The following is a 21,611-nucleotide window of genomic DNA, read 5'->3' on the forward strand; positions in this document are numbered from 1 at the left end:
TGCCATACAACACTCCTTCTGTTGCCTCCAAATGCTCTTAAACGCTAGTAAAACCAAATGCATGCTTTTCAACCGTTTGCTGCCTGCACCCACACGCCCGACGAGCATCACCACCCTGGATGATTCCGACCTAGAATATGTGGACATCTATAAGTACCTAGGTGTCTGGCTAGACTGTAAACTCTCCTTCCAGACTCATATCAAACATCTCCAATCTAAAATCAAATCTAATCGACTTTCTATTCCGCAACAAAGCCTCCTTCACTCACGCCGCCAAACTTACCCTAGTAAAACTGACTATCCAACCGATCCTCGACTTCAGCAATGTCATCTACAAAATAGCTTCCAACACTCTACTCAGCAAACTGGATGCAGTTTATCACAGTGCCATCCGTTTTGTTACTAAAGCACCTTATACCACCCACCACTGCGACCTGTATGCTCTAGTCGGCTGGCCCTCGCTACATATTCGTCGCCAGACGCACTGGCTCCAGGTCATCTACAAGTCCATGCTAGGTAAAGCTCCGCCTTATCTCAGTTCACTGGTCACGATGGCAACACCCACCCGTAGCACGCGCTCCAGCAGGTGTATCTCACTGATCATCCCTAAAGCCAACACCTCATTTGGCCGCCTTTCGTTCCAGTTCTCTGCTGCCTGTGACTGGAAATAATTGCAAAAATCGCTGAAGTTGGAGACTTTTATCTCCCTCACCAACTTCAAACATCTGCTATCTGAGCAGCTAACCGATCGCTGCAGCTGTACATAGTCTATCGGTAAATAGCCCACCCAATTTTACCTACCTCTTCCCCATACTGTTTATATTTACTTGTCTGCTCTTTTGCACACCAATATCTCTACCTGTACATGACCATCTGATCATTTATCACTCCAGTGTTAATCTGCAAAATTGTAATTATTCTCCTACCTCCTCCTGCCTTTTGCACACAATGTATAGACTTTTTTTTCCTACCGTGTTATTGACTTGTTGTTTACTCCATGTGTAACTCTGTGTTGTCTGTTCACACTGCTATGCTTTATCTTGGCCAGGTCGCAGTTGCAAATGAGAACTTGTTCTCAACTAGACTACCTGGTTAAAATAAAGGTGAAATAAAATAAAAAAATCATTATTTGAAATCTTTGTCATTTTGGAATGGCCAATACTTGCAACAAAACCAATGTGAACTGGGCCAATATTGAAAAGTTACCCAGAGTGACTGTTGAAATTACATAAAAAGTTATAATTCTGGACTGCACTAAAATCACTCACCATAATACATTTTACACCAAAATGTTAAAATACATTTTAATATAACACAATGCTCAGTTCTACATGAGTTGTCATACAGTCAATATTCTGTTCTGACCTTGTGTGCAAAATTAAATGGCATGGACAAATCAATACAAACATATGTTCTGTCAGCATTTGAACCAAACAGCAAATACAGACAGCATAAGAAATGGGCAACGCATGGACGTCAGCATTAGAATCAAACATTCGTTGAGTAAAGTTATTTTTCAACCGATCGTTCCACAGACAACACCCCCCTCTCCTGGAGACATGTTACATAGTAGAACTGCCACAACATAAGGCAGTTATACAATGTCAGTTAACACAAGGAAGAGTAGCTGCAGCAGCTAATGGGGATTCATAATAATACAAATACATGGTGAAGTGCCTAAAATACTGTGCTGATATTTGCTGCCTCCTATCGGTCTTTAAGAGTACATGCATAAATACAAACAAAAGGCACATCACACTTGTTTGAATACATTTGACAGTGGATAAAATAAATGTCTCACAAATGGACATAATGCATTTGTACCTGATGGGCTACTCTAATAGGGGTGATCCCTACTCATTGATGGTTTAACGGAATAACTATCAGACCACATTGTGGGAATAAATCAAAACTGTTCACAGCAGGCCCAAGAAGTTTGGTAGTCGTGGAAACAAAGGGTCATGGCAATGGTAAATACAAATTCTAATAAAAAGGCATGGAGAGAGCCGGGAGAAAATACAAGAGTTCATTTTCTTCACAGTGTGTGTTTGGTACAATAGCACCTAGGAACCAAATGGCCTGAGTGCGGAAAAGTTGGGGTCGGGGTGGTAGGAGTCACCCACAGCATTGTCCTGATTTGGTCACTCAAACCAACGTGGTCAGCTTGTCTATGAGGTCATCGATAGTGTAGACTATGAGCTTGATGTCCTCCTTTTCTGCCATGCGGTGCTGGCCATGCTTGCGCAAGATGACATCAACGTCGTTGCTAAGCACACGCTCAGCTAGCTGCATGGAGACGTGCCAAGGTACATCCTGGTCCTTCATCCCATGGATGAGCCTCACCGGGCAAGTCACTGGAATGGGGCTCTGCAGAACGCAGTGCTGCTCTGCCTCCTTCAGGAACTCTGTGGTGAACGTGATGGAGCCTTCCTCATTGTGTTTGGTAGGAACCACCCACTGCCCCTTCTCTTCAATCTCCTTCCTCACCTACAGTGACAAAACGATACCATTTTATTTTGGGGTTAAAGACATTATCTAAGATGGCAGCCATTTAAAAAATGTGCTTAGTAAAGATGTTTCAATTGTAATTCCATCCAAATGTTGTTCTTGCAATTTCAAGATTAAACTGTCGTGGCTGAATCAGAATTAGTTAGGTAACATTGATAAATAAGATGTTTTATTTACATAATAATGCTTATGTGAGATATGTCATTAGGATGTCTTCTTTTGGATAATACTGTTGGCAGTTTGCAGTTATCCCTTCTCTGCTAGGGCTTAGTCACTAGGGGCCCAGAGAGGGGAGAGATCAGGCTTGTCTTCATATGTCAATGTATCTGTTAAACCATGTGATACTATGAAGAATATCAGAAAGGGAGGAGGACAGAATGGAGGCTTGTCTTCTTATGGGAATGTGTCTGTAACTATTGTATGTCCCCTCTGAGGTTGCCCTTATCTTGATTTAGTATATGACCGAGGAAGCTCACTGTCTTTTCTGATCTTGTCCAGGAGGGGATGTATGTGAGATGGGAGCATCTAGAATTGACAAATGATATATGCCATTGGATGAGGTAATGTTTTGGTCCTAAGTGGTACCAAGAACAAGATAAGAACTTCATTTAGGAGACCAAACTGAAAAATAATGTATAGCTAATGCTATCTAGCTATGGGATACTCCTCTTTCAAGTAAAAGGTTCTTTGTGTAATGTTCCTAAGATCTGTTATTAGTCATGTGATTTGAGATGGGTGTGTCTTGGCTATAAATGATCCTAAGAACTGTTTTGTATGCACTCAATTCATTTATAGACACTGAATTGATCTGAGAGTCACAGGGCTATTGTGAAGCTCATATATATAATAAAATATATACTTAATAATATACTCTGACTTGTGTGTGGTTTGCTCTCTCAATGTTCAGTAATACAGGAAATTACCTGTACAATGCACATGTCCCTTTCCTTTGAACCACCTTCAGTGTATTGATATGACTCATTTAATCAAGCATCTGTCATTAGGGGAAATGTGCATGGGTCTATGTACAGAGCCTGTTAAGGTTATTGAAAACTCAAGATGGTTTATTCTGAATGCTGACTCACCTCAATAGGAAGTGTATTATAGACAGTTACAAAGTGGTCAGCTGCTGTAGAGATGCCAACCATGGCCGCAGTTCTTTCTGGACGAGCTATAGCTGCCAGGCACATCAGCCAGCCGCCCATACTGGAGCCAACCAGAATCTGCAACATCAGAACAATTAGCTAGATCAGAAATGATCTTCTAAATGACAGCACTGATATCTCTAGTGTCAATTACGCATGCCGGAGGACCCAAAGTCTTATTATACAACTGAAGGCCAAGTCGAGGTATATTAACCCTAAAATCCTGTATATTAACCCTAAAATTGTTAACTCAGTGGACAATTCACAACGAAATATGTAACAGTTTTACATCAACTACCATCCCAAATGGTTATACACTATTATACAATAGTCTGTGCAGGTCTATTTCAGCTAACAATACTTTGGATTACACTGGCTGATTAGAATTTGTCTCATCATAGAAACGGAGGGGAACTACTTACTTGTGGCCCCTCCACAAGCTCGTCCAATACATATAGAACATCCCTCTTCCAAGCGCCAACAGTGCCATCTACTATTTCACCTTCAGAAGACCCACAGCCTGTATAGTCAAACCTGGAAAGACCACATACATCTGCAACAATTGGTTTTCCTGACTAATTGAAGGACTGACATACTGGTATGCATGAATGAGACTTTTTTTTATATAATTGAAAATACTATAGCCAACTTACCTAAGGTAAGAGTGGCCTAGTGACTGGCAGAACTCCTCAAGAGCTTCTGCTTTCTTCCCACCCATGTTTGAGGCAAACCCCGGCAAGAACACTACCCCTGGGCTCTTCCCCTTCACTTTTCTATAAGCCAGTTTCGGCAAGTCTGGGCGTGTAGCATAATGCACTGTAGACTTGTGTCTCACTCCTGTAAAACAGAAACATTACATGCTTCCCCAACCCATTAGCGAGGTCAATCATGCAATACATGATTTCATGAGATTACAATGATGGCCATGTGGTGCAAGGGTGATTTACAACGGTTTTGTTTGTGACTCCAATATTGATTTGATTCTTGTTCGACACCTCTGACCAATCATGCTCTGTTCTGACAGATGTAGATATTACTTAGCTAGTTAACCCTCAGTTAGCCAATACTGACAAATAACTGTTGGCGAGTTAGCTCCAGGTTCCCATTAACAGGGTACTTTCCCGTAACTACCTAGTTAGCTAACTATTTAGGGTTGTGCAGCAAAAGACGATGTAGCCAAGCCATGCATTATATCAAATTAGCCAACTACTGTAGTTCGCTAGCTGGGCTAGTTGGCCTTGCTTGGCTGGGTTAGTGTTACAGTTAGTTTGTTAAATAACTAGTTAACGTTAACGTAGCTAACGCCAACAGACTTTGTTTTTGAAGCATTGATTTCGTAGAAATAACATTCGTTTGAAAAATTGTCTAGTTAGCTAGCCAGTAGACGTTTTTCGTTAAGGATTTAGCTATTGGTTAATTAGCTAGCTAGTTAACTCGTTGTATCGTTAATTTCCTACAGTGTGTGTAGCGACACACCCCCTGACGTTATTGCTTTTCCCGAAGTCTGCATTACTCAAAGTGTAATAGTTGGGACATGAATTAAACACTTTTAGCTAGTACTCACCTGAAAACATAATATCTTGTCTTTGGACATTTAATTGGAAAACCCTGCTGAAACGCCTTGCTAGAATATACGCAATCGCCATTCTGACAACAGTCCGACCTTATTGAACTAGCTGGTGTATTTGAATGACACCGACTGATTAGCTAGTCAGCCAGCTTTCCAGTTCCGGGTCCTACCAACCCCTGCGCTGGATGAACAAAACAAACACAGATACAGGAATATACAAACAAGAGTACATAAACCTAACAGACAGGGGTATTACATATCAAAATACATTTGTAATTTGTCAAAAAGTTTTATGGTCCGTATTGCGTTTAGTTTTTAGTTTTTTACATTTACTGATAGAATTGAAATATTATTTTGAAATTATCTTAAATAATGTGAAGAGGGGTTTGTTCTCTGCCCACTTCATTTTATGGGAAAAATAAACAAATTAACAATGAAAGTTAAATCAAGTCGTTAATAATAGTCGTTAAATAATAATAACTAATAATTAGTAGTTACTAATAATAGTCGTTTCTTTTAAAATAAAGTCTTTAAGAATAGTAAGAACAGTCTAAAAATAAATGGTCAAGAGTTTCTGGATCACAACCACAAAATACACATTTGTTATCAACAGCTATTTTGAATCTGTGTATAGTAACGGTCTTTACAGGGTAGATTCTATGAATGAGTTCGTATGATACTTCACCTTATTAGATATACGGTATTTGACCGAGGTAAAGACAGTTTCAAGTTGGATATTCGCCTGTAGTTTTCCTTACGTTCACTAACAGCAGTTAGGGAGCATCAACATAGTGACAATTCACATTTTTCAAATTTCAATAGCTCTTTAACCATTACTCCTAAAACGTTCAAAACTGGTTGTAGCTAACCCGATGGCATAGACACACATTGCACACACTTTTATTTTGTCGATTTACATCTCGCACTATTTTAAATTATTTATTTACCATTTTAAATTTCAATAGCTCTTTGGTCATATGACCTACTGACTTCAAACAAGGTTTAGAATGTTCACTGACTACCCTTCTATATTGCACACCCTTTAATTTGTCCATTTTCGTCTCACATGATTTTACATGAATTATTCTAAATTTTAAATTTCAATAGCTCGTTGGTCATGTGACCTAATGACTTAAAACAAGGTTCAGAATGTATCCTTAGTGGGCCTACACATTGCACACCCTTTAGTTGGCCCATTATCCTCTCATACATTTTTACATACATTTTTCAAACATTTAAATTTCAATAGCTCCTTGGTAATGTGACCTACTGACTTCAAACAAGGTTCAGAATGTCCACTGCCTACCCTTATGTATTGCACACCCTGTAGTTTGTCCATTTTCCTCTCACACGTTCTTACATGCATTTTTCAAACGTTCAAATTCCAATAGCTCCTTGGTCATGTGACCTACTGACTTCATACAAGGTGCAGAATGTACACTCAGTGGGCCTACACCTAGTTTACGCTCCCTAATTAACTCAACTAGGAATAGAAAATGCTGCTCACATTTCCACATGTTTATTTAGCTTTGGAAAGCAAATGTATGTCCAAATCATGATAATAAGACCTGTGCATTGATGTGCGCAATTTTTCCAACATCATGACACTTATTTGGAGTCTGTGGCTCAAATGGTTTGAAAGCTATTGAGGTTTGAAAGCGCAAATATCTGTTGAATATCCAACTTGAAACTGTCTTTACCTTGGTCAATATTTGCCAGACAACAACAAGACTTTGTTCCAGTTCACTTGTCCGAGGTGCTGTATTCCAGTACATTTTAGCAGAGGGAATAGTAACATCTTGACATAGTTTTCTTATATACATGTTATTACATTTATAGTTTAAAATTCCTTCTAGCTGTATTGAGGCTACAAAATCCTCAACAGTTGCACTTGGAGTATTGTTATATTCTCCTAAATGAAGAATAGCACCTTTAGGGACAACTCTAACAACTATTTGAAACTCCTCAGGAGTGAATGTAACATTGTGTGTTCTCATGAAGTTTGGATAATCAAATAGTTATCCATCGTTATTCAATAATTGTTAAACCCAGATAATGCTGTTGTCAAACCAGTTCTGGAAAAACATGTATTTTATGTCTTTATTATTCCAGATTGTATATCTATATGGGGATAAATACACAAGGTTCCAAGTTAGAAGTACTTGTTTATGAAAGTAAACAAGCTTATTAATAGGGATCTTACCCACATAAAAGTTTAAATTTGAGTAAGAATTCTAGACCACCAATCTGTTGGAATATTAAATTAGGGATTATATTCTAAATGCAATCATCATTTCTTGAATCTTTTTGGATCCATTTGCTCTTAAAGATTATATTATAAAGATTAGGTTTTAAAATCCAGAGCATTCAACCCTCCCTCACGTTGGGTGCTACATATTATCACTTTTCTTAAATAATGAGGTTTATTCCTCCATATGAAGTTAAATAATTTAGTATCAATCATTGTAGTTAGAGGAACATCCAATGCAAGGGAGGTATAAACTAATCCGGACAGACCTTCAGAATTTTACAAAAGTACACATCCAGATAAAGAAAGATCCCAGGAGTTAAATATCTTTCCAATTTTCTCTACAATAGGAGGAATATCAGTTGGCCCTTTCTTTCTGATCTTTGCTAACTTTAATACCAATATACGTGATCACGTATTTTACAGGGATATTACAGTGCCTTGAGAAAGTATTCGGCCCCCTTGAACTTTGCGACCTTTTGCCACATTTCAGGCTTCAAACATAAAGATATAAAACTGTTGTTTTTTTGTGAAGAATCAACAACAAGTGGGACACAATCATGAAGTGGAACGACATTTATTGGATATTTCAAACTTTTTTAACAAAACAAAAACGGAAAAATTGGGCGTGCAAAATTATTCAGCCCCTTTAAGTTAATAATACTTTGTAGCGCCACCTTTTGCTGCGATTACAGCTGTAAGTCGCTTGGGGTATGTCTCTATCAGTTTTGCATATCGAGAGACTGACATTTTTTCCCATTCCTCCTTGCAAAACAGCTCGAGCTCAGTGAGGTTGGATGGAGAGCATTTGTGAACAGCAGTTTTCAGTTCTTTCCACAGATTCTCGATTGGATTCAGGTCTGGACTTTGACTTGGCCATTCTAACACCTGGATATGTTTATTTTTGAACCATTCCATTGTAGATTTTGCTTTATGTTTTGGATCATTGTCTTGTTGGAAGACAAATCTCCGTCCAAGTCTCAGGTCTTTTGCAGACTCCATCAGGTTTTCTTCCAGAATGGTCCTGTATTTGGCTCCATCCATCTTCCCATCAATTTGAACCATCTTCCCTGTTCCTGCTGAAGAAAAGCAGGCCCAAACCATGATGCTGCCACCACCATGTTTGACAGTGGGGAAGGTGTGGTCAGGGTGATGAGCTGTGTTGCTTTTACGCCAAACATAACATTTTGCATTGTTGCCAAAAAGTTCAATTTTGGTTTCATCTGACCAGAGCACCTTCTTCCACATGTTTGGTGTGTCTCCCAGGTGGCTTGTGGCAAACTTTAAACAACACTTTTTATGGATATCTTTAAGAAATGGCTTTCTTCTTGCCACTCTTCCATAAAGGCCAGATTTGTGCAATATACGACTGATTGTTGTCCTATGGACAGAGTCTCCCACCTCAGCTGTAGATCTCTGCAGTTCATCCAGAGTGATCATGGGCCTCTTGGCTGCATCTCTGATCAGCCTTCTCCTTGTATGAGCTGAAAGTTTAGAGGGACGGCCAGGTCTTGGTAGATTTGCAGTGGTCTGATACTCCTTCCATTTCAATATTATTGCTTGCACAGTGCTCTTTGGGATGTTTAAAGCTTGGGAAATCTTTTTGTATCCAAATCTGGCTTTAAACTTCTTCACAACAATATCTCGGACCTGCCTGGTGTGTTCCGTGTTCTTCATGATGCTCTCTGCGCTTTTAACGGACCTCTGAGACTATCACAGTGCAGGTGCATTTATACGGAGACTTGATTACACACAGGTGGATTGTATTTATCATCATTAGTCATTTAGGTCAACATTGGATCATTCAGAGATCCTCACTGAACTTCTGGAGAGAGTTTGCTGCACTGAAAGTAAAGGGGCTGAATAATTTTGCACGCCCAATTTTTCAGTTTTTGATTTGTTACAAAAGTTTGAAATATCCAATAAATGTTGTTCCACTTCATGATTGTGTCCCACTTGTTGTTGATTCTTCACAAAAAATACAGTTTTATATCTTTATGTTTGAAGTCTGAAATGTGGCAAAAGGAATACTTTCACAAGGCACTGTACATACTGAAGTTAAGTCACATCTTTTCAACGCAAATAATTCACATTTCCTAATTTTCAGAGATTAACCAGATACAAGTGAAAGGCATTAATACACCCAATAGCTGTCCTGACTTCATTATTATCTTTAAATAAAAATGTTGGTGTCGTCAGCCAATTATGAACACTGTATCTCTTTATCTTGTATCTGAATACCCCTAAAACTATCCTTATTGATATGAAGTGCTGTAACTTGTGTGACCAATAAAAATAAGAAAAGGGAAATTGGGCATCCTTGTTAAATTCCACGTCTAATGTCGAACTTCTGTGAAGTTCCATGGGAAAATTTAACTGAAGTGTTACTATTATTGTAAAGTGTCTCAATTACTTTAACAAGTGCAAAAGGAGTCGGGAAGCAAGTTCAGGGAGTGCATCACTTAATAAACGAAACAAGAGACACGAACAACGCACAGACAGGAAACTGAAACAATAACACCTGGGGAAGGAACCAAAGGGAGTGACATATATAGGGAAGGTAATCAGGGAAGTGATGGAGTCCAGGTGAGTGATGATGCACAGGTGCTCTTAACGATGGCCACAGGTGTGCCATAATGAGCCGCCTGGTGACCTAGTGGCCGGAGAGGGAGCACACGTGACAATTACACTTACAACCAAAAAAATCTAAGTCTCAAAAATAAAATAATGCCTTGTAAAAGTCTACAAATAAAATAAAGCTATCTTCCATAATGTGCTCATTGTAGTCTATGAAGTCCAATACTAGTAAAATATTATTACACATATGTCTTCCCTTCATAAAACCATCAATGATTTGGTCAATACATTTTTTAAGTCTTTCTGCAAAGATGGATGCAACTGGCTTTCCATCATTGTTCATCAATGTGATTGGTCTCCAATTTTCTAACATCATAGGATCTTTGTCTACTGAATATAAGAGCAGCATCAAGTCACCATCAGTACGACCAAGAATATGACTTTCGTGAAGCGGATCCTGTGTTCTGCCTTTCACGAGGATAACGGAAAGGATCCCAGCAGGCGAGCCCAAAAAACGACTTCGTAAAAGGGGGAAACGAAGCGGTCTTCTGGTCAGACTCCGGAGACGGGCACATCGTGCACCACTCCCTAGCATTCTTCTCGCCAATCTCCAGTCTCTTGACAACAAGGTTGATGAAATCCGAGCAAGGGTAGCTTTCCAGAGGGACATCAGAGACTGTAACGTTCTTTGCTTCACGGAAACATGGCTCACTGGAGAGACGCTATCGGAGTCGGTGCAGCCAGCTGGTTTCTCCACGCATCGCGCCGACAGAAACAAACATCTTTCTGGTAAGAAGAGGGGCAGGGGCGGGGGCGTATGCTTCATGGTTAACGAGACGTGGTGTGGCCATAACAACATACAGGAACTCAAGTCCTTCTGTTCACCTGATTTAGAATTCCTCACAATCAAATGTCGACCGCATTATCTACTAAGGAAATTCTCTTTGATTATAATCACAGCCGTATATATTCCACCCCAAGCAGACACATCGATGGCTCTGAAAAAACTTTATTTGACTCTTTGCAAACTGGAATCCATATATCCTGATGCTGCATTCATTGTTGCTGGGAATTTTAACAAGGCTAATCTGAAAACAAGAATCCCTAAATTGTATCAGCATATCGATTGGGCAACCAGGGCTGGAAAAACCTTGGATCATGGCTATTCTAACTTCCGCGATGCGTATAAGGCCCTGCCCTGCTCTCCTTTCGGAAAAGCTAACCACGACTCCATTTTGTTGATCCCTGCCTACAGACAGAAACTAAAACAAGAAGCTCCCGCGCTGAGGTCTGTTCAACGCTGGTCCGACCAATCTGATTCCACACTCCAAGACTGCTTCCATCACGTGGACTGGGATATGTTTCTTATTGCATCAAAAACAACATAGACGAATACGCTGATTCGGTGAGCGAGTTCATTAGAACGTGCGTTGAAGATGTCGTTCCCATAGCAACGATTAAAACATTCCCAAACCAGAAACTGTGGATTGATGGCAGCATTCGGGTGAAACTGAAAGGCGAACCACTGCTTTTAGTCAGGGCAAGGTGACCGGAAACATGACCAAATACAAACAGTGTAGCTATTCCCTCCGCAAGGCAATCAAACAAGCTAAGCATCAGTATAGAGACAAAGTAGAATCTCAATTCAACGGCTCAGACACAAGAGGTATGTGGCAGGGTCTACAGTCAATCACGGATTACAAAAAGAAAACCAAACCCGTCACGGACCAGGATGTCTTGCTCCCAGGCAGACCAAATAACTTTTTTGCCCGCTTTGAGGATAATACAGTGCCACTGACACGGTCCGCAACCAAAACATGTGGACTCTCCTTCACTGCAGCCGACGTGAGGAAAACATTTAAACGTGTCAACCCTTGCAAGGCTGCAGGCCCAGACGGCATCCCCAACCGCGCCCTCAGAGCATGCGCAGACCAGCTGGCTGGTGTGTTTACGGACATATTCAATCAATCCCTATACCAGTCTGCTGTTCCCACATGCTTCAAGAGGGCCACCATTGTTCCTGTTCCCAAGAAACTTAGGGTAACTGAGCTAAACGTCTACCGCCCCGTAGCACTCACTTCCGTCATCATGAAGTGCTTTGAGAGACTAGTCAAGGACCATATCACCTCCACCTGACCTGACACCCTAGACCCACTCCAATTTACTTACCGCCCAAATAGGTCCACAGACGATGCAATCTCAACCACACTGCACACTGCCCTAACCCATCTGGACAAGAGGAATACCTATGTGAGAATGCTGTTCATCGACTACAGCTCGGCATTTAACACCATAGTGCCCTCCAAGCTCGTCATCAAGCTTGAGACCCTGATCTCGACCCCGCCCTGTGCAACTGGATACTGGACTTCCTGACGGGCCGCACCCAGGTGGTGAGGGTAGGCAACAACATCTCCACCCCGCTGATCCTCAACACTGGGGCCCCACAAGGGTGCGTTCTGAGCCCTCTCCTGTACTCCCTGTTCCCCTACGACTGCATGGCCACGCACGCCTCCAACTCAATCGTCAAGTTTGCAGACGACACAACAGTGGTAGGCTTGATAACCAACAATGACGAGACGGCCTACAGGGAGGAGGTGAGGAAAATAACCTCACACTCAACGTCAACAAAACTAAGGAGATGATTGTGGACTTCAGGAAACAGCAGAGGGAACACCCCCCTATCCACATCGATGGAACAGTAGTGGAGAGGGTAGTAAGTTTTAAGTTCCTCGGCATACACATCACAGACAAACTAAATTGGTCCACTCACACAGACAGCATCGTGAAGAAGGCGCAGCAGCGCCTCTTCAACCTCACCTCAGGAGGCTGAAGAAATTTGGCTTGTCACCAAAAACACTCACAAACTTCTACAGATGCACAATCGAGAGCATCCTGGCGGGCTGTATCACCGCCTGGTACGGCAACTGCTCCGCCCACAACCGTAAGGCTCTCCAGAGGGTAGTGAGGTCTGCACAACGCATCACCGGGGGCAAACTACCTGCCCTCCAGGACACCTACACCACCCGATGTCACAGGAAGGCCATAAAGATCATCAAGGACAACAACCACCCAAGCCACTGCCTGTTCACCCCGCTATCATCCAGAAGGTGAGGTCAGTACAGGTGCATCAAAGCTGGGACTGAGAGACTGAAAAATAGCTTTTATCTCAAGGCCATCAGACTGTTAAACAGCCACCACTAACATTGAGTGGCTGCTGCCAACACACTGACTCAACTCCAGCCACTTTAATAATGGGAATTGATGGGAAATTATGTAAAATATATCACTAGCCACTTTAAACAATGCTACCTAATATAATGTTTACATACCCTACATTATTCATGTCATATGTATACGTATATGTATATACTGTACTCTGTATCATCTCCTGCATCTTTATGTAATACATGTATCACTAGCCACTTTAAATATGCCAATTTGTTTACATACTCATCTCATATGTATATACTGTACTCAATACCATCTACTGTATCTTGTCTATGCCGCTCTGTACCATCACTCATTCATATAGCTTTATGTACATATTCTTTATCCCCTTACACTTGTGTCTATAAGGTAGTAGTTTTGGAATTGTTAGCTAGATTACTTGTTGGTTATTACTGCATTGTCGGAACTAGAAGCACAAGCATTTTGCTACACTCGCATTAACATCTGCTAACCATGTGTATGTGACAAATAACATTTTATTTTATTTTATTTGGTTTTGTTTGGGGATTACAGAAATGAGGCCTTGTGTCACAGAAACTGGCAGGACCCCTAAATCAATTGCCTCCTTAAAATCATTAAATACAAATTCAACAATATCTTTCTGAAAATATTTATAGAACTCACTAATAAGGCTATCATTTCCTGGAGATGTGTTCTCTTTTAACTTGATTATTAATTTTTTTATTTAATTAATAGAACTATATTCATCACAAGACATTTGGAAGTCTTCATCTATCAAATCAAATTTATTTATATAGCCCTTCTTACATCAGCTGATGTCACAAAGTGCTGTACAGAAACCCAGCCTAAAACCCCAAACAGCAAGTAACGCAGGTGTAGAAGCACGGTGGCTACTCCATAGAAAGGCCAGAACCTAGGAAGAAACCTGGAGAGGAACCAGGCTATGAGGGGTGGACAGTCCTCTACTGGCTGTGCCGGGTGGAGATTATAACAGAACATGGCCAAGATGTTCAAATGTTCATAGATGACCAGCAGGATCAAATAATTATAATCACAGACGTTGTCGAGGGTGCAACATGTCAGCACCTCAGGAGTAAATGCCAGTTGGCTTTTCATAGCCGATCATTCAGAGTATCTCTACCGCTCCTGCTGTCTCTAGAGAGTTGAAAACAGTATGTCTGGGACAGGTAGCACGTCCGGTGAACAGGTCAGCGTTCCATAGCCACAGGCAGAACAGTTGAAACTGTAGCAGCTTCACGGCCAGGTGCACTGGGGACTGCAATGAGTCATCAGGCCAGGTAGTCCTGAGGCATGGTCCTAGGGCTCAGGTCCTCCGAGAGAGAGAAAGAAAGAAAGAAATAGAGAAAAAGAGAGAAAGAGAGAAAAAGAGAGAGAGAGAATTAGAGAGAGCATACTTAAATTCAAACAGGACACCAGATAAGACAGGAGAAATACTCCAGATATAACAGACTGACCCTAGCCCCCCGACACAAACTACTGCAGCATAAAAACTGCAGGCTGAGGCAGGTGGGGTCGGGAGACACTGTGGCTCCATCCGACGATACCTTCGGACAGGGCCAAACAGGCAGGATATAACCCCACCCACTTTTCCAAAGCACAGCCCCCACACCACTAGAGGGATATCTTCAACCACCAACTTACCATCCTGAGACAAGGCCGAGTATAGCCCACAAAGATCTCCGCCACGGCACAACCCAAGGGGGGGCGTCAACCCGGACAGGAAGATCACGTCAGTGACTCAACCCACTCAAGCGACGCCCTCCTCCTAGTGTTGGCATGGAAGAGCACCAGCAAGCCAGTGACTCAGCCCCTGTAATAGAGTTAGAGGCAGAGAATCCCAGCGGAGAGAGGGGAACCGGCCAGGCAGAGACGGCAAGGGCGGTTCGTTGCTCCAGTGCCTTTCCGTTCACCTTCACACTCCTGGGCCAGACTACACTCAATCATAGGACCTACTGAATAGATGAGTCTTCAATAAAGACTTGAAGGTTGAGACCGAGTGTGCGTCTCTCACATGGGTAGGCAGGCCATTCCATAAAAATAGAGCTCTATAGGAGAAAGCCCTGCCTCCAGCTGTTTTTTTAAATTCTAGGGACAGTAAGGAGGCCTGCGTCTTGTGACCGTAGCATACGTGTAGGCATGTACAGCAGAACCAAATCGGAAAGATAGGTAGGAGCAAGCCCATGTAATGCTTTGTAGGTTAGCAGTAAAACCTTGAAATCAGCCCTTGCATTAACAGAAAGCCAGTGTAGAGAGGCTAGCACTGGAGTAATATTATACATTTTTTTGGTTTCTAGTCAAGGTTCTAGCAGCCGTGTTTAGCACTAACTGAAGTTTATTTAGTGCTTTATCCGGGTAGCCGGAAAGTAGAACATTGCAGTAGTCCAACCTAGAAGTGACAAAAGCATGGATTCATTTTTCTGCATAGTTTTTGGACAGAAAGTTTCTGATTTTTGCAATGTTACATAGATGGAAAAAAGCTGGCCTACGACCATCAAGATTAATTGTCAGATTCAACAGAAGATCTCTTTGTTTCTTGGGACCTAGAACAAGCATCTCTGTTTTGTTCGAGTTTAAAAGTAGAACATTTGCAGCCATCCACGTCCTTATGTCTGAAACCTTGAGGAACGCCGAAATTTGCAGTTGATTTGTCAGAGGACAAACCATCCACAGAGACAAATTGATATCTTTCCGACAGATAAGATCTAAACCAGGCCAGAACTTGTCTGTGTAGACCAATTTGGGTTTCCAATCTCTCCAAAAGAATGTGGAGATCGATGGTATCAAAAGCAGCACTAAGGTCTAAGAGCACGAGGACAGATGCAGAGCCTCGGTCTGACGCCATTAAAAGGTAATTTACCACCTTCACAAGTGCAGTCTTAGTTCTATGATGGGGTCTAAAGCCAGACTGAAGCGTTTCGTATACATTGTTGTCTTCAGGAAGGTAATGAGTTGCTGCGCAACAGCTTTTTCTAACATTTTTGAGAGGAATGGGAGATTGGGCTGATAGTTTTTTATATTTTCTTGGTCAAGGTTTGGCTTTTTCAAGAGAGGCTTTATTACTGCCACTTCTAGTGAGCTTGGTACACATCCGGCAGATAGGGAGCCGTTTATTATGTTCAACAGAGGAGGGCCAAGCACAGGACGCAGCTCTTTCACTAGTTTAGTTGGAATAGGGTCCAGTATGCAGCTTGAAGGTTTCATCAGTGTCAAGAGATATAGTACTAAAACACTTGAGTGTCTTCCTTGATTCTAGGTCCTGGCAGAGTTGTGCAGACTTGGGACAACTGAGCTTTGGAGGAATACGCAGATTTAAAGAGGAGTCCGTAATTTGCTTTCTAATGATCATGATCTTTTCCTCAAAGAAGTTCATGAATTTATCACTGCGGAAGTAAAAGCCATCCTCTCTTGGGGAATGCTGCTTTTTAGTTAGCTTTGCGACAGTATCAAAAATACATGTTGGATTGTTCTTATTTTCCTCAATTAAGTTGGAAAAATAGGATGATCGAGCAGCAGTGAGGGCTCTTCGATACTGCACGGCACTGTCTTTCCAAGCTAGTCGGAAGACTTCCAGTTTGGTGTGGCACTATCCGTTCCAATTTTCTGGAAGCTTGCTTCAGAGCTCAGGTATTTTCTGTATACCAGGGAGCTAGTTTCTTATGACAAATGTTTTTTGTTTTTGGGGGTGCGACTGCATCTAGGGTATTGCGCAAGGTTAAATTGAGTTCCTCAGTTAGGTGGTTAACTCATTTTTATACAATGACGTCCTTGGGTCATCCAGGAAGTCCTCCAGGAAGTCAGGAAGTCTGGAAGGGCATCAAGGAATCTTTGGGTTGTCCAATAATTAATAGCATGACTTTTGAGGATCCTTTGTTGGGGTCTGAGCAGATTATTTGTTGAGATTTCAAACATAATGAAATGGTGGTCCGATAGTCCAGGATCATGAGGAAAAACATTTAGATCCACAACATTTATTCCACGGGACAAAACTAGGTCCAGGGTATGACAGTGGCAGTGAGTAGGTCCGGAGACATGTTGGACAAAACCCACTGAGTCGATGATGGCTCCGAAAGCATTTTGGAGTGGGTATGTGGATTTTTCCAAGAGAATATTAATTCTTAGGGCTGCAAACCCGTTAACGGGATCGATATGACAACAGCCAGTGAAAGTGCAGGGCGCCAAATTCAAAACAACAGAAATCTCATAATTAAAATTCCTCAAACATACATGTATCTTACACCGTTTTAAAGGTAATCTTGTTGTTAATCCCACCACAGTGTCCGATTTCAAATAGGCTTTACAGGGAAAGCACCATAAACAATTATGTTAGGTCACCACCAAGCCACAGAAAAACACAGCCATTTTTCCAGCCAAAGATAGGAGTCACAAAAAGCACAAATAGAGATAAGATTCATCACTAACCTTTGATGATATTCATCAGATGACACTCATAGGACTTCATGTTACACAATACATGTATGTTTTGTTTGATAAAAAAAATTGGAGTTTACATTGACGCGTTACGTTCACTAGTTCCAAAAACATCCAGTGATTTTTCATAGCCACATCAATTTTACATTATAAATGTTGATGAAAATACAAGTGTTACACATGGAATTATAGATATACTTCTCCTTCATGCAACCGCTGTGTCAGAATTCAAAAAAACCTTACGGAAAAAGCAAACCATGCAATAATCTGAGAACGGCGCTCAGAAAAGTTTTTTTTATCTGCCATGTTGGAGTCAACAGAAATCAGAAATAACATTATAAATATTCCCTTACCTTTGATGATCTTCATCAGAATGCACTCCCAGGAATCCTAGTTCCACAATAAATGTTTGATTTGTTCGACAATGTCCATTATTTATGTCCAAGTAACTACTTTTGTTAGGGTGTTTAGTACACAAATCCAAACGCTCGTGCAGGTCCAGCCGAACGTCGGACGAAAAGTTCAAAAAGTTATATTACAGGTCGTAGAAACATTTCAAACTAAGTATAGAATCAATCTTTAGGATGTTTTTATCATAAATCTTCAATAACGTTCCAACTGGAGAATTCAATTGTCTATAGAAAAACCATGGAACGCTGGTCGCTCTCATGTGAAATGCGCATGACCAGGACCTGGCTCTCTGCCAGACGACTGACTCAAAGAGCTCTCATCCGGCTCCACATCACAGTAGAAGCCTCATTCAAGTTTCTAAAGACGGTTGACATCTTGTGAAAGCCCTAGGAAGTGCAACATAACCAATATCCCACTGTGTGTTCGATAGGGCTGAGTTGAAAAAATACAAACCTCAGATTTCCCACCTCCTGTTTGGATTTTTTCTCTGGTTTTTGTCTGCCATATGAGTTCTGTTATACTCACAGACATCATTCAAACAGTTTTACAAACTTCAGAGTGTTTGCTATCCAAATGTAATAATAATAATATGCATATATTAGGAACTGGAACTGAGGAGCAGGCACCTTACTCTGGGCACCTTATTCATCCAAGCTTCTCAATACTGCCCCTGCAGCCATAATTAAAGTTACCAAAAATGTGAATATTATCTGCCATGACTACAAGGTCCGATAGGAAGTTAGATTTATTGGTGAACCGGATGATGGTTGTCCTCTGTCACTTGTCTTGATCTTTGAGTCTTCCTAAACGATGAACGATGTCCACATTTTCCTGAAGTTTGGCTTTTGATTCGGGAATGACAGCTCCACAGATGTCAACAACTCTGCATTTGATGTCCTCACACGCCTGCTTTGAAATTCCATGGAGCCTCAGGTTCTACCTGCGCTGGTATCTATCCGCCTCATTCACATTTTGCTCAGGTTCAGCCACCTTCTTTTCATTTTCCTGGCAGATAACTTCCACTTTCTTCATGTCACATTTGAGGGGTTTCACTTCTTCATAGATAAAGTCAAGTTTTTTTATGGCCTCAATTTTCATCGTATTCTCCCTAACCATGTCCTCCAAGCCATTTCATCTATCTGTTCTATCAAAAGCATCACAACATTATTTTGCATTTCAAGAAATGACATACCCTCTTCCCTCATCTTTTTCCCCTGGGGCTTGACTGTAGTGCCGGGGTTGTAAGGTAACGGCCCGGGTGGGGGCTGGATGGGCACAAATTGTGAGCATTGTTGTCCATGCTCACCATATTTTCATCACGCATAGCACCCCTATACAGTTACATTCTGAAGAGGAGTATCCAAAATCATACGATCTTTTGCTGTTAATTGTCCATCTGATGATTTCTCAATATCTTTTCTTTTGGTTCTGGTCGTGGAAGTTTCCATGTAGACAAGCTAGTTTTTGAGCTAGCTAGCTGATCTGGCTATCTAGTGTTGTCGCTAACTTAATAGTTTTAGAGGTGAATAACTTGCAGTAAGTAATCAATTACTTGGGTAAATGAACTAAACCATATTCATCCAGGGTTTTTATGTCCTTAGAAATGACCAAATGTATATATTTGGGTAAGGAAATCCAATAATTATTTCAGCTACCAAAAAACGCATCTGCACTGACCTCCATCTTCCCAAACCAATTTTCGCTGGATGAAAACTTGGCTGTAGATTTGTGTGATCTAGCTAGCTAAGTGAAAAACAGAAAATATGAAGAGTTTTTCCTGACCACGTGAGCTGACCAGGAAAAAACATCTCTGGGCACTAATGATAAAGGGCCCAGAACCAGGGCTGACATTGGTCATCAAGGACAAAATCAGTTTAGAAAGCTAAAATGTTGTCTACAATAAAAATCTGACAGGAGGATGCACCACCCACCAAACTTCTACCTGTTAGTTAGGCTACTGCCAGGAGGATGCATATCTCATCTCATTTCTTTTGTTTTCCCATGAGGCTGAGAGAACATTTTGCCGTTTTAAAGCTACATTCTAGCTATTATACACATTTTGCCATGAGGCTCAGAATATATATTTTTAGTTTTCATGCTAATTTCCTGTATCTCAATTTTTTTGTTATCATATGCTATCTGTTGGCCCCCCGACCTCCAGGTTGGCACAGTGTTTTGTAATACGGCCCTGTTGTCAGGTACAAGTTTACTTGTTATACACTACATGACCAAAAGTATGTGGACACCGGCTCGCTGAACATCTCATTCCTAAATCATGGGCATTAATATGGAGTTGGTCACCCCTTTTCTGCTATAACAGCCTCCACTCTTTTGGGAAGGCTTTCTACTAGATGTTGGAAAATTGCTGCAGGGACTTGCTTCCATTAAGTGAGATCGGGCACTGATGTTGGGTGATTCGGCCTGGCTCGTAGTATGTGTTCCAATTCATCCCAAAGGTGTTCGATGGGGTTGTGGTCAGGACTCTGTGCAGGCCAGTCAAGTTCTTCCACACCGATCTCGACTAACCATGTCTGTATGGACCTCGCTTTCTGCACGGGGGCATTGTCATGCTGAAACAGGAAAGGGCAGTCCCAAACCTGTTGCCACAAAGTTGGAATCACAGAATCGTCTAGAATGTCATTGTATGCTGTAGCGTTAAGGTTTACCTTTACAGGGCCTCCCAAGTGGTGCAGTGGTCTAAGGCACTGCATCACTGTGCTAGCTGTGCCACTAGAGATCCTGGTTTGAGTCCAGGTTCTGTTGCACCCGGCCGCGACTGGGAGACCCATGGGGCGGTGCACAATTTGTCCAGTGTCGTCCGGGTTAGGGGAGAGTTTGGCCAGCAGGGATGTTCTTGTCCCATCGCGCACTAGTTACTCCTGTGGTGGGCCGGGCACAATGCATGCTGACATGGTTGCCAGGTGTACAGTGTTTCCTCCAACACATTGGTGCGGCTGGCTTCCGGGTTAAGTGGGCATTGTGTCAAGATGCAGTGCTGCGTGGCTGGGTTGTGTTTCAGAGGACGCAGGGCTCTCGACCTTTGCCTCTCCCGAGTCCATATGGGAGTTGCAGCGATGGGACAAGATTGTAACTACCAATTGGATACCATGAAATGGAAAAGGTATATATATATATATATCCCTTCACTGGAACTAAGGGGTCTAGCCCAAGCCATGAAAATAATTATTCCTCCTACACCAAAATGTACAGTTTGCACTATGCATTGGGTCAGGTAGCTTTCTCCTGGCATCTGCCAAACCCAGATTTGTCGGCCGGACTGCCAGATGATGAATCGTGATTCATCACTCCAGAGAACACGTTTCCACTGCTGTGGTGTCCAATAGCAGCGAGCTTTACACCACCCCAGCCGACTCTTGGCATTGCGCATTGTGATCTTAGGCTTGTGTGCGGCTACTCGGCCATGGAAACCCATTTCATGAAGATCCTGACGAACAGTTCTTGTGCTGACGTTGCTTCCAGAGGCAGTTTGGAACTCAGTAGTGAGTGTTGCAAC

The 21,611-nt window shown here is 41.8% G+C and overlaps 1 protein-coding gene across 1 annotated transcript; it reads right to left on the minus strand.

Annotated features, from left to right (window-relative positions):
- Positions 1–1,224: 1,224 nt before the first annotated feature.
- Positions 1,225–5,367, minus strand: abhd10a (abhydrolase domain containing 10, depalmitoylase a). Its single transcript, XM_064971623.1, has 5 exons — positions 5,218–5,367; positions 4,307–4,490; positions 4,076–4,187; positions 3,594–3,731; positions 1,225–2,487 (listed from the first exon to the last, which is right to left on the minus strand). Exons 1-5 carry the CDS (start codon positions 5,297–5,299, stop codon positions 2,146–2,148), a joined length of 858 nt encoding a protein of 285 aa, XP_064827695.1. The 5' UTR covers positions 5,300–5,367; the 3' UTR covers positions 1,225–2,145.
- Between the last annotated feature and the right edge of the window lie 16,244 nt (positions 5,368–21,611).

This window comes from Oncorhynchus masou, chromosome 8 (genome assembly GCF_036934945.1).
Source record: "Oncorhynchus masou masou isolate Uvic2021 chromosome 8, UVic_Omas_1.1, whole genome shotgun sequence".
NCBI classification, from domain to species: Eukaryota; Metazoa; Chordata; class Actinopteri; order Salmoniformes; family Salmonidae; genus Oncorhynchus; species Oncorhynchus masou.

What these genes read in the sequence shown, in the direction of transcription:
- abhd10a (XM_064971623.1), bottom strand. Translation starts at nt 5,299, where the DNA reads ATGGCGATTGCGTATATTCTAGCAAGGCGTTTCAGCAGGGTTTTCCAA. An exon ending in ACAAGATATTATGTTTTCAG is followed by an intron (nt 4,491 to 5,217) that starts GTGAGTACTAGC and finishes TCTGTTTTACAG; the next exon opens with GAGTGAGACACAAGTCTACA. An exon ending in CTAGGCCACTCTTACCTTAG is followed by an intron (nt 4,188 to 4,306) that starts GTAAGTTGGCTA and finishes TGGTCTTTCCAG; the next exon opens with GTTTGACTATACAGGCTGTG.